The 13,865-nt window shown below is 40.7% G+C and overlaps 1 protein-coding gene across 3 annotated transcripts in view; it reads right to left on the bottom strand.

The window, feature by feature from the left end:
* Nucleotides 1–10,807, bottom strand: part of TBK1 (TANK binding kinase 1) — a 41,589-nt gene extending 30,782 nt beyond the window's left edge. Inside the window, exons 1-3 of one of the 3 annotated variants that reach the window (XM_040637221.1) lie at nucleotides 10,653–10,807; nucleotides 8,158–8,272; nucleotides 2,377–2,517 (exon numbers count right to left, since the gene is read on the bottom strand). In XM_040637221.1, coding sequence (XP_040493155.1) covers nucleotides 2,377–2,517; nucleotides 8,158–8,244 — 228 coding nt within the window. In that variant the 5' untranslated portion in view covers nucleotides 8,245–8,272; nucleotides 10,653–10,807. Of the gene's footprint in view, nucleotides 1–2,376; nucleotides 2,518–7,917; nucleotides 7,935–8,157; nucleotides 8,273–10,652 lie in introns of those variants that run through there. The other 2 variants (XM_040637222.1, XM_040637223.1) reach the window with 2 other exon arrangements.
* Between the last annotated feature and the right edge of the window lie 3,058 nt (nucleotides 10,808–13,865).

The following is a 13,865-nucleotide window of genomic DNA, read 5'->3' as shown; positions in this document are numbered from 1 at the left end:
CTCAATCCCAGGCCCCCGAGATTATGACCCGAGTTGAAGGCAGCCACTTAACCAACTGAGTCACCCAGGTGTCCCCTTTTATAAACTATTTTAAATTTCTCTGCTATTGTGTAGTTATAAAAAGAGAGAAATAACTTTAAAAGAAAAGACTGTTGTTTTTAAATAACGAAATCATATGTTCATTGTTGAAAATTTGGGAAATACTCATAATTCCATCACCCAGAGATAATTATGCTAATATTTTGGTGCATTTCCTTTCAGTTTTTTTCCTATATATCAAATCACATAAGAGATACACAACATTATTTGCACATAATAATACCGTATATTTAAGATCACACTGCATATATATTTTTAATCCTGTTTTTCTCAAATAACATTATACATAAGCATGTTCTCAGGTGATTAAAATTTTGGTAAAATCTCTTTTCATGACTGCTTAACTACTGTGTAGTGAAGAATAAATTTTACCCCAAGAGAGGTCAGGCCTTTGTCTGCCCTTGGCTACTAAGGGGTGATTACTAGGCATCCGGAGTATCTTGTCTGCTAGAAGCGTCTTTCTTTGAATGGGAGCTTTGACCACGTAACAGTCAAATAATGTGATTTATGATGGAGGTTTTAGGACGTGCATGTCCACCTCAATTCCCAAAGCAAATGAAGACCAAAGGTATTAGTCTGAACCTCTGGAAAGGGCTAAAGACCATGCAGGCAGTATGTGATTGAGTCCCAACACAAACTCTAGACACCAAGGCTCAGGTGAGTTTCTGAGGCTGGCAATATTCTGTGCTACTGTCATACATCAGTGCCAGGAGGGGAACATACCTATGAGGACAAGGAAGATCCATGTTTGGAATCCTCCTATATTCTGTCCAAGAATTTCTTCCTCTGACCAGTTCTAATCTGTATTCTTTTGCTATAATAAAACTGTTAAGTATAGTGCTTACCTGAGTACTGTAAGTCATTCAACATTCTATTTTTTTTTTTTTTGAGATCTTATTTATTTAGAGAGTGAGCGCGTGAGCACGTGAGCAGGGGGGAGGGGCAGAGGAAAAGGGAAAGAATCCCAAGCAGAGCGCGAAGGCCAACGTGGGACTCAGTCCCAGGATCCTAAGATCATGACCTGAGCTGAAATCAAGAGCTGGACACTTAACTGAGCCACCCAGGTGTCCCAAGTCATTCAACATTCTAGCAAATTAAATCTGGGGACAGTCATGGGGAGCCCCAAATTTGTAGCCAGCTGGTCTGATGTGATGGTAGCCCTAGGGGACTTCTGAACTTGCAGTAGTGTCTGAATAAGTCTTGTGGGGACTGTTCTCTTTGTGCTGTATGCCAAACTCTTCTGCAGCAGGCATCAGAAGTCTTGAACAAAGTTGGCAGTCTGGAGGGCTACTCTTAACCTCGAGCGTAACAAACTGTATATCCATCACATATTCTAACTTATTTAACCATTCTTTATTATAAACAGGGCAGCAATGAACATCTTTGTGCGTAGAACTGTAATTTACATTTCTGATTAGTTCCTAAGAAGTACTCACTAAAAATAAAATCACTATTATAAGGAATATAAACTGCCAAATTATTACTCAAAAGGTGTGATTTGGAGGGGCCTGGGTGGCTCAGTCATTAAGCATCTGCCTTCGGCTCAGGGCGTGATCCCAGAGTCCTAGGCTCCTCCGCTGGGAGCCTGCTTCTTCCTCTCCCACTCCCCCTGCTTGTGTTCCCTCTCTCACTGGCTGTCTCTCTCTCTGTCAAATAAATAAATAAAATCTTTAAAAAAAAGAAAAAGGTGTGATTTGGTTATTCATGTCTAAAGGGTTTAAACTAAATTTCTACTTCCATTATTTCTAGATAATTTTCCAAATGACATTCTTCTTTTCACTGTTTCTCCCTAAAGTCAACTATACCTTCTACATACCATATTAACATACCATGTATGTATGAAGCATAGGTATGCTTCATATACTGCACTAATTTCTGGGTTCCGAGAATTTTTATTCTTTTACAAAGTCTTTTTTGTATTATTTGACTTGCTCCTTTAATAATTATGTCAATTTAACTTCACCTAGTTTTTATTTGTAGTAAAAATACTGGTAATCATATTCTTTACTCTTATTTCTTAAACTACTTCTCCTGACTCCATAATACTTTATTTCCACTGTTTTATCTCTTCAAGAATCTTTGAGGACAAAAACCAAAACAAAACAAAAAACAAAAGAAAGAATCTTTGAGGACAGAATATTTGGTTATATGAGCTCTAATTTTCACCATTTAAAAAACCTCATCGTTTATAAAATAATTTTTTGTATTAGGTCATTTCTCTTGGATTGCAATAATTACAATAAACATGACAAGATCAACTGAAGCTTGACTACTTACCTCCTCTTCAATAGCAAATAATTTGACAATATTTTTGTGATTGAGTTTCTTCAACACTTCGAATTCTCTCATTTGAACATCCACTGGACGAAGGAAGCTTATGTTATTAAATACTTTGATAGCAAATAAGTCACCGGTTTTCTAAAAAAAAGAGAGAGAAAGGTTTTATTCATTTATAATACTATTAAGAAGATTAAAAGGTACTGTTAGAACAAGCTATAGCAATTTATCTTTCTTTTTTTTTTTTTTTTTTTTCTAAAGATTTTATTTATTTATTCGACAGGATAGAGACAGCCAGCTAGAGAGGGAACACAAGCAGGGGGAGTGGGAGAGGAAGAAGCAGGCTCATAGCGGGAGGAGCCTGATGTGGGGCTCGATCCCATAACGCCGGGATCACGCCCTGAGCCGAAGGCAAACGCTTAACCGCTGAGCCACCCAGGCGCCCCGCAATTTATCTTTCTTACAGAACACCCAAATATTTTTAAGCATAGGTAACTGTACTAGAACTCTTGAATTCTTTTTAAAGCTAAAATCAATCAGTCAGCTGCTCCAAATTTCTCTCAGGTTACATGCTTCAGAATGAAGAAAAGGCTATTTTCTTTCATATTAAAAAGCTTCCAGGGGTGCCTGGCTGGCTTAGTCGGTAAAGCATGGGACTCTTGATCTCAGGGTCGTGATTCAAGCCCCACACTGGGCTTATGGCCTACTTAAAAATAAATACATAAAGGTAAAAAAAAAAAAAAAGCTTCCATTATGATACATGAGGCAAAGACAGTCATTTACATATATAAAGAGCTCTAGGGGCGCCTGGGTGGCTCAGTCCTGCATGGGGCTCCTCCGCTGGGAGCCTGCTTCTTCCTCTCCCACTCCCCCTGCTTGTGTTCCCTCTCTTGCTGGCTGTCTCTATCTCTGTCAAATAAATAAATAAAATCTTAAAAAAGAAAAAAAAAAGAAGAGCTCTAATAATACCAAATGTGAAAAGCATATTTTAGATAACAAAGTGGAATTCAGAAGGGTTTCTCCAAGGCCTGATAATTTAAAAACTAAACAAAACAGGAAAAGAGAGACTGAAAACTATACTCCACGTATGAAATTTCATTAAGAAGCTCAAAATAGGGACACCTGGGTGGCTTAGTCGGTGAAGCGTCTGCCTTCAGCTCGGTCATGATCCTGCGGTCCTGGGATCGAGTCCCGCCTTGGCTTCCTTGCTCTGCAGGGAGCCTGCTTCTCCCTCTGCCTGCTCTGCCTATAATCTCTCCCTACTTGTGTGCTCTCTCTCTCTCTGACAAATAAATAAATAAAATCCTAAAAAAAAGCTGCTCAAAGTAATGAAATTAACTGTTAAACATTCCAGAGCACCTGGGTGGCTGAAGTCAGTTAAGTGTCCAACTCTTGGTTTCAGCCCAGGTCACAATCTCATGGGTCATGGAATCAAGCCCCACATCAGGCTCCATGCTCTGTGGGGAGTCTGCTTAGAGATTCTCTCCCTCTGACTCTCCCCTCAGTTGCACATGTGCGTGCACACTCTCTCTCTCAAAACAAATTAATAAAATCTTAAAAAAAAAAAAAAAGAAAAAAGAAAAGGGGCACCTGGGTGGCTCATTCAGTTAAGTGTCTGCCTTTGACTCGGGTCATGATCCCGGGGTCCTGGGATCAAGACCCATGTTGGGCTCCGTGCTCAGCGGGGAGCTTACTTCTCCTTCTCCCTTGGCCTTTCTGCCTGCTTGTGCGTGCACTCTGTCTCACTCTCTCTGTCAAATAAATAAATAAAATCTTAAAAGAAAGAAAGAAAGAAAAAAGAAACGTTCCCAAGCTGCAATACTGTGTGTAGATGTGCATATGGAAGTGGGAGCTCAAGTCGGTTGGGTTCAAGTAGCCTGTCCTCATTGGACGGCATCACTGCTGCCTTGGACACCTGTCTGCGACTTCACCTAGATGACTAGGGCAGACTGTTTCTTTTTTTTTTTATTTTTTAATTTTTATTTATTTATTTATTTTTAAAGATTTATTTATTAGAGAGAGACAGCCAGCAAGAGAGGGAACACAAGCAGGGGGAGTGGGAGAGGAAGAAGCAGACTCCTGGCGGAGGAGCCTGATGTGGGGCTCGATCCCGGAACGCCAGGATCACGCCCTGAGCCGAAGGCAGATGTTTAACGCCACCCAGGCGCCCCAGACTGTTTCTTTATAGAGCCTTCTCTTAGAGGATCAAAGACACTTCCTTTTCTCTCGGGATGTACCTGCAGCACCCCACTCTCACTCTCTCATGGCATTCTGAAGTAGATTGCACAGAAAATTACAGTGCACGGCTGTAGCTGGGAGGGACTCTTAGAGTTACAAATATATGTTTAATTTCAGGTAAACGTTACCTTCTTATGTTCTTCATATTAACTTTATTTTAAGCCTTGCTTCCAGACCCTCCCCCCTCCTTCCAGTCATTCTAGTTGGCAAGCCTCTCCATGGTGGTCAGTCCGGATTCTTTGAGTTTAATCTTACTTTTCCCACAACCCAAGGTTGAACTTCCTTGGAGCAAGTGGAAAGATCATTTGGGGTTCAAGCACCACCTGCCTAAAGATATTTCATGGCTGCCTGTCTGTCAGGATCTCTGTGCTGTGCCTGCTTTGATGCCCTCTCTGTAGCTTTCCATACAGCCATGATCACCTCAGTGATCTTTTTTCTTAGTCAGAATCTCATGATCTTTTTCTCACTTCTGAATCTCATGATCTTTTTTAAAACCATTTAACTGCTTCACAACGTCTCTTCAAGATCACCATTTGAAGACCACCATCTATGTGACGTGATCACACCTCCCTCACTCTTGCCTACCACCCATTTTCAGATAATATGAAAATAAAATAACAACCAAACCACAGTTTAATTACACCATTTTTCCATTTGTTCAACCAGAGTAAGAACACTGTTTAAATCTATACCACCCAACATATACCACCAAGATTTTTCTTGAGAATACTTGTAATTCCAACTTAATCTAAAATTAGGAGAATTCTAACAGAGGAATAACCGGGGAAAATAATACAATGTTGCAAAATGCCCGTGATCAAGGCTAGCATTTTCCAAATTTTTGTAGTCTACATCATACCTGTGAGATTACTGGCATATCTGTGGGAATATACTGTTTTCCTTTTGTTCAACTGCACAGTCACCTGTCATTCACTGTCCCTAAGTCAAAGCATAGATGAGTAATATTTACATGTATATATATATAGTTGACCCTTGAACAATGTGAGGGTTAGGGGTGCCGCCCCTCTGCGAAGTCAAAAATCTACATTTAACTTTGACTCTCCAAAAATTTAACTACTAATAGCCTATTGTTGATTGTCAGCCTTACCGAGAACATAAACAATTGATTAACATATATTTTGTATGTTATGTGTATTCTTACAATAAAGTAAGCCAGAAAAGAAAATGTTATTAAGAAACCATAAGGAAGACAAAATATATTTACAGTACTATCCTGTATTTATTGAAGACAAAATTCACATATAAGTGGACCCACACACTTCAAACCCATGTTGTTCAAGGGTTAAATGTATACAAATAGGCAAAGCAACACATCCTTCCTACAGCTCTCTTCCCTTTAACTTCACCATGATTATCACACACATACCACTCATCACATACACTAGTAACTAAAACAACTCAATGAGAAAGAGACAGATTAAGAAAGTAATAAACTTTGAATAACAAATTGTAAATTTGGAAACTTGGTCATTCTAGGGAGTAACAGAAAAAGGTTTAACTAATATCATGGTTAAAAATCGTTAAACAGGGGCGCCTGGGTGGCACAGCGGTTGAGCGTCTGCCTTCGGCTCAGGGCGTGATCCCGGCGTTCTGGGATCGAGCCCCACATCAGGCTCCTCCGCTATGAGCCTGCTTCTTCCTCTCCCACTCCCCCTGCTTGTGTTCCCTCTCTCGCTGGCTGTCTCTATCTCTGTCAAATAAATAAATAAAATCTTTGAAAAAAAAATCGTTAAACAGTTATTAAGGGCAAGCAGGATTTTTTGGATATAGTCTTAAACCTCTGAAATTGATCACTGAGAACAAACATGGTTTCTCAAAATATATCCCTGGGAAGAATATTAGGGACTGAATACTAAACTGACTCTTCATCATCCTTTAAGTAAATTCCCATGACTCTCAAATCCTTATTTTAGGCTTTCTGATTATATTGGATAAAATACATTTCCGTTTCCTTTGAAGAAGAACTTCAGGTTATCTTAGCGTGGTCTAATCTGTCCTCATTCATTCTTTTATTCCACAAACATTTGCAGAATGCCTACTATATGTAGGAACTTAAATGAAGGACACCGAGCATCTAAGTAAGGAAAGAGGACCAGAATATATGAAATATGGCTCACCTAATTTCTGTCACTACTGACTACCTATCACTCCATCAGTTTCCAATTTACGTCCCTTCCAACACCGACTAAACCCAACACTCTTTGTGGGAAGGAACTGCACACTATTGGCAATTATGTTTACTAGATCTATCACTGTGCCTGTCACATACCAAGTGATTATTAACGTCTGTTAATTTGGGTCACAGGAAGAGTCAGATGTGGTCTCAATGCTAAATCTTGTGTCACCACCATTTTCTCTTTCTTGGCACAGGGCACAAAACAAAAACAATTTCTAGGACAGGAATATCCAAAGTTGACCAAAGGGACTTGATAAAGGACCCAAAGACCATAACAAATTGAATCAAGGGCTCAGAACCTGTGGACAATTCTGGAATCAGAGGGGAAAAAGGCTAAAAGCTCCATGACACTTCTGATTCATTTTCTAGGAACCAGAGGCTGTTTACAGTCATCATCTCTCCCCAGAGGAAACAGCCCCTCCCCTCTGAATGCTTATCTTATTGTTTCTGACAGAACTGATTGGCAATCACAAGGCTACAGGAAAACATGAAGGAAAACATGAAACGCCTTCTTACTAAAATATTTAAAGCTCTTGTTTCTGAAAATCAGAATTTAAAAGGCTCTGAATACCATTTCGCTCAAAAAAAAAATTTACAGGGCTGAAAAATTAGTGGATTATTTGCATTATAAAAGAATTTTTTCTCTATTTTTCCAGCTTCCTTCCCAGAATAGAAACTTAAATGATCTTAAATTTCTTCATTTTAAATTATTTTAATTATCTTTAATTTCATCCTCCAATATAGAATCTGACAGAAAATCTTTTTGGTTCTTGACGTGCCTCCAAGATTAGCCCTTTTATTCTATTCTCACGTCCACTAACAAGTTCTGTTTACCTCATACCTTTTAAGTGCGGGCTCCTTGCTGATAATCTCATTTTATTCCAATCTACCTTGCAGGATGCGGTTTACTGGGACATGAAGCTGTAGTATAGCATATCAGAATCATCTGTGGATTCCCCTCAAACTATACCTCTGCCTTCCCACACTCCTCCCTCGTCTGTAGGCCACCCCAATGCACTGCCACACGGAACTTCTCTACTGGTGACATCACTGGCTACCATAGGAGGAGTAAGCTTGGGGAAAGAATCAAAAGTCACAACACTTACCTTCCTAGTCCCTTTTTTAAGCCAATCTCCTTTTTTTCCTCCACTCCCAACACATAACCTCTGCCACCACTGGGTAGATACCACTAACTCTGACACAAGTTAGACTTGAACCACAAAAACAGGAACTCTCTTTAGACAGTATAAGCAAAAACATCAAGTCACACGTTTTAGTCCAAGTGTGCTTCTCAAAAGAGAACATATACAGTGAAAAAAAGCCTTCACAGTTTTCTCTGAACCAACCTTGTGCCTTCCACGAAAGACATTTGCAGTAGCTCCTTGGCCTAAAATATCCGATAAAAGCCACAGATGATTAGACGTGCTCTGCATCTCGGCTTGGTCAGATCTTTCTGTTCAACTAAGAAAGAAGAAAACATTTGCATGTTTGTTTTCAGGGAACAATACATTTAAGGAACAAATGTTAGCTATATTTAGTCCCTAGTAAGATCACCACTTAGTTATTGCTAAACTGAAGTGTACAATCTAATGTAAAAATCTAAGTTTCCAACAATATTAAAGACTAAAATGCCATGTGGGCTCTGAAAAAATATTAACCAATGACATCTTATATATTCACTTTCACTTATCACAGGGCTACAGAAATATTTATTTCCCTTCTAATTTTATCTTTCTTAGTGAGAGTGATACTGGCCACTTCTTCAAATGTTTTGAAAGATTAGTCAATGATGAATTATAAAGTGTTTTAAAGTAGTAATGTAAAATATAACAAATATAGAAAAGAATTGCTTTGTTTCTTTAAGGGCAGGGCTACCCTAATGAAAACAACTGTTGCCGTGGCATAGCATTTCCATAAGGTAAAATTTCATCTGCACAGTGCCTGACAATCATAATGGAAAGGTGCACAATTTTTTATTCCTGAAAGGTAAATAACTCTTCCAAAATTAAGGATAATTTGTCCAATCTCCAAGTATATAAATATACACATATTAAGTGTATATTACCAAGTCTTAAAAAACAAGCAAGTGGAGGCTATGATGTAATAAGTAAAATCCCTGTGCCTTCTGCTCAATTTTGCTGCAAACCTAAAACTGTTCTGAAAAATAAAGTTGATTTAAGAAAAAAGCATCACCCCTATCTAGCCTTCTCCTTCAATACTGAAAAGTTGTATCACTATAAGGATATTAAAAATACTTGAGCTCCACATTGGAATAAAAATCAGTAGCATTAAATGGTAGTCTCACCATGCCACCTTAAACCTGCTGTGATACCAGATCAAAACATACTTGATATCCCTTTGTAGTACATTAGAACAGATGAGGTATTCAGTGACAAATTAATGACTATTATATTCCAATAAGGATTAGGTACATAAAGAATGGTCAATTTTCAACAATCATATATACTAAGATATATAATTTTACCACATATCTAACTTAGATAAAGAATGTTATATAAGCAATTTATTGGAAATAAGCAATAAAAATAAGATCCACTTTTCCACAAGTAAGGAATACACATCTGACAGCTAAGGTTAATAATAATAAAATTCTCAACTGTCTTTTCAATATTTTCAAATACTTTTCAATAATGAAAAACCTTCCCTAATTACTGTAAGTAGGCTGAGATAACTGTAAATGTAAAAAGTGTCATTAGGTACCTACACGAACCTAGTGACTAATACATAAACACATTTATCAGCTAAGATATATGCTCTCTATATGAAGATAAGACTAGTTTCACAATGATGAGGGGAAATGTCTTTTGAAACTATCTTCCAATAAACCCAACAATAACAGCATGCTAAAACATGACTCAGCACATCCACAGAGTGTTTGCTTTATAAATCTTCCCCAAATTTTGATACACTATACACTACAGGCAGGCACTCAACAAGTATGTTACTAGTGACTGCCTTAAGCCTACTTCCTCATACTGTCCAAAACGAAAGTTACTATTTGTCCATGGATGAAAGCAGGCTGATGACAGGCATATGGACGAAGTTCAAGGGTTTCTAAACTCTACCATTATGCTAATAATTCAGCGTTCTAGAGTGAGAAAAGTGGGTCTTTGGTTATGCACTGGACAATTCGGTAGACCTTGTTTTGAGGCCACCTACTGAAAACACCTGGGAAGCGGAATGAAAGGTAAACCCGTAAGCCATTTCCCAAAGGAAATGTTTGGGAATTCACATTGTATGTGTGTATACTAATAGACATCTTCTGCTTCCAGCTTCCGGTTAGTCAATCCCCGCCGTTTATCATCACTAAACCCTAACGAAACGTCTCTTGAATTATCTGAAAAATCAAGCCATTTAAACACTGCCGATCGTGTCAACGCTCATAAAGAGGGGTAGAAAGCGGTCAAACTCTAAGGAAAAGGGGGAATCCGTCTCTCCGGGGCAGCCAGGGCCCATACCCGGTAACGGGCACGTCCTCTTTCTTCGTGCCCAACGTCGCTATACGCTGACCCGGGAGGGCCCCGGTCAGAGGGCCGCCTAGGGGGCGAGGAGTGGAGATCGAAGGCACAGGGCCCGCGCGACCATTCCCACCGGGTTTCGGACGCCCCAGACCCCTGCGGGGCGGCGTCCACACAGCCAAGGTCCCGGCAGGGCTCGGCCTCGGATCGTGCTGGGCTTCTCGGGTCTCCCGCCCCGCCCCCGCTCTGACTCAGCATCCCAATTTCCCACAGAGGGCGGGAGCGCTCCGCGCCGGCCCCTGTCGGCTTCGCTGCCCGTGCCCCGCGCGGCTCGGCCCCTCCGCCCGCGCCGCCCCACTTACCGTGCCCAGTCTCCGTCGCACCACCTCCAGCAGGGTCCCGCGGCCTCCTTAAGGCTCGGGACACTTCCGGCTTCGCAAGCCCTGGCCGGGGGCCACGTGACCGACGGCCGGCGCGCGCCGGCGCGCGTGCGCACGCCCGCCTGACCAGCCTCGGCCTCCGCTGCCTACCCTACCGCCAGGGTTCGTGCGGCGGCTGGTTTCCCGGTCGTCTCTAGCGAGAGGGCGGCGAGGCTGGGAGCTGTCTGGAATTCGACGTGGTCCACACCCTCTGCCTGTCCCTCTCTCACTGTAAGGGTGAAGCTAGGGAGCCCTGCGCAGTGAGCAGTTTCGAATTCCCAGAACTGCAAATCCCGCCCAGTCCTCGAGAGCCAATGGCAGAGTGCGGCGTGCGACGGTAATGGGAAAGACAGACATCGAACTCCTGATTGCAAACATTGTAATAGTCACAGGTGCGCAGAATGCTGGACACGTGCGAGGCTGTCACTGGGGAAAATCCTAGTCTGGAGGGATCTGTAATTGTTTTAAAGGCTATGTTGGCTACAGTGGAGTCCCGTGATCGCCTCAGAATAATCCAGACGTGAAATTCTTAATGTAAATAAGCTCATTTAATTCCTTTTTATTTACTTTTTTTTTTTTTTTTGGCGTTGTGGAGCGAGGAAGTCAGGAATTAAAGTTGTCTTAATTCCCTCTTTACACGGTATTTTGGAAAATGGCAATATTGGAGAACTTGACTGAAATCAGGTCCTGAAATATTCGTGCCGCCAAGATCTCCAGCAGCTGTTCCCTAGAGTGATCGCTTCTGCCCCACTGACTGCAGTGCAGCCTTTCTCAAAACATGGAGAGGTCCCAAAGACTCTGGCTGATTCAGGGCTAAACTTAGAGCAGGAAGAGGAAGAGTTCTTCCCAGTTGAGAACTACATCAACCAGGAATGAAATAGGAAACCAGAGGTTTTTGAATGGAACAAATCTGGGGTTGCAGTCCCAACTCTCCCCACCAAATACTGACTCTAAGCACGTTTCCCCCTCCCCAAAGTCTGTTATGTTCTATGTGCAATGGAGATAACAAAAGTCCACAGTAATGCGTTGTTACAAAGGAAGTGCCTTTATTAGACTTTTAAACAATGTTTGAATGGAACCATTTAATTAACCAATGTTAGATGGAACCGTTCTAACAACAAGTTGATCAGAAGTTTTATGGGAGAAAATGTAATTAGCTGAGCTAAAGGCTTAGATTCACATATTTACTAAATATTTACCATTGAGATACCACAGGTGTTTTCTTAAAGGTAGAGCTACTTGTGAACCAATTAATGTTAAGACTTTAAATAAACAGGCACAGAACTAGACCAGGCATCATAAAACCCTTGTTGTTTCGTAGTCAAGCCACACAAATCCGTCTTTTGCGTCAGTGACCTCACCTGTCAAGAGGTGAGATTCACTCTTGTGACAATTATTTGGGTGCTTGTTTTTGGAAACTAAATACAATACTAATAAGTAATTCATGATAAAGCAGAGTCTCCTAACTGCTATGGTACTCCCTAAATAAAGTGCACTTGGTAACTTCAGGGAAAGATGGGAATTATACATGACTATAGAACATGAAGTTTATCTTCTATTGCAGACTCTTAATTTCCATGTCTTGTTTTCTCTTGGCTCTGAACATATATGAAGCTTTTGAAGGGCTTTAAACAGGGAAAAAGGAGGTGTCATCTTTACATATATGAAGCTAATAGTACAGTGACCATAACAAATATGAAGTCTTTGTGCACAGACACTATAATAAGCTATGCTTAAATTCTTAGTTGTGAGGTAGCTACCATTATTTCCCCCATTTCACAGATGTGGAAATGGGTATGGAGAAATTATTTAACTTAAACTTAAAATCAGTGACTAGCAGAACTGTTATTTGAACCTACTTGAATCTGCAACCTGTCTTAGCTCTTAAGCAGTATGCTGACTGGTTAGTATACTTTGAAAAATTAGTGCTATTGCACTAGGTGCAATGATCTTTCCCACTGTACAGGGAAACTTATCAATGAAACACTCAAGCTTTCACATGCCTATTTTATTTTTATTTATTTATTTAGAGAGCACTTGTGAGCGAGCGAGGGTGGGGGGTAAGGGAGAGGGAGAGAGAATCTTCAGCAGGCTCCACACTCAGCCCAGAGCCTGACTTGGGACTCAATCCCATGACCCTGAGATCATGATCTGAGCCCAAATCAAGAGTAGGGTGCTTAACTGACAACCACCCAGGTATCCCCCCCCCTTTTTTTTGAGAAAAAATTTATTTTTTAAAGTAAGCTCTATGGGTGTGCCTGGGTGGCTCAGTTGGTTAAGTGCCTAATTTTGGCTCAGGTCATGATCTCAGGGTCCTGGGATCAGGTCCCGCATCGGGCCCTGCACTCAGCAGGGTCTGCTTATCCCTCTCCCACTGCCCCTACCCCTGCTCATGCTTTCTCTCTCAAATAAAATCTTAAAAAAAAAATAAGCTGTATGCCCAATGTGGGGCTTAAACTCATGACCCTGAGATCAAGAGTCCTATACTCTACCTGATTGAGCCAGCTAGATCCCCCTCACTTACCTATTCTTTTTTTTTTTTTTTAAAGATTGATTGATTGATTGATTTGACAGAGAGACAGGCAGCGAGAGAGGGAACACAAGCAGGGGGAGTGGGAGAAGAAGAAGCAGGCTCCCAGCGGAGGAGCCTGATGTGGGGCTCGATCCCGGAACTCCAGGATCACGCCCTGAGCCGAAGGCAGACGCTTAACGACTGCGCCACCCAGGCGCCCCATGACTTACCTATTCTTAAAAACATTTTTATTGAAATATATTTCACTTTTTTTTTTTTTTTTACAACTAACGGTTAATTTAGTTTAGTACTTTTATTCTATTACGATGTAAGGAAAATGTTTAAAATCACTACTGGAATTAACATAAAAAAAGATTTATGTATGCAATTTAGAATAGTTTTAGGGAGTTTATAGACCACTGAAGCCCATCATGAAAGCTTTAGGGGAACCACATGGGCCAAAGGTTAAAAAAAACCCTCCCCTAAAATTTTACTTGAGCTTTTAGAATTGAATCTTAAGTGACTGTAGTAATTTTATTCCTTCCTTCCTTCCTTTCTCCCTCTATCTTTAAATTCAATTAACATATAATGTATTCTTTGTTTCAGGGGTACAGGTCTGTGATTCATCAGTATAATACCCAGTG

This window comes from Ursus maritimus, unplaced genomic scaffold, assembly GCF_017311325.1.
Source record: "Ursus maritimus isolate PB19 unplaced genomic scaffold, ASM1731132v1 scaffold_21, whole genome shotgun sequence".
NCBI classification, from domain to species: domain Eukaryota; kingdom Metazoa; phylum Chordata; class Mammalia; order Carnivora; family Ursidae; genus Ursus; species Ursus maritimus.
This window is presented reverse-complemented; position numbering and strand designations above follow the sequence as displayed.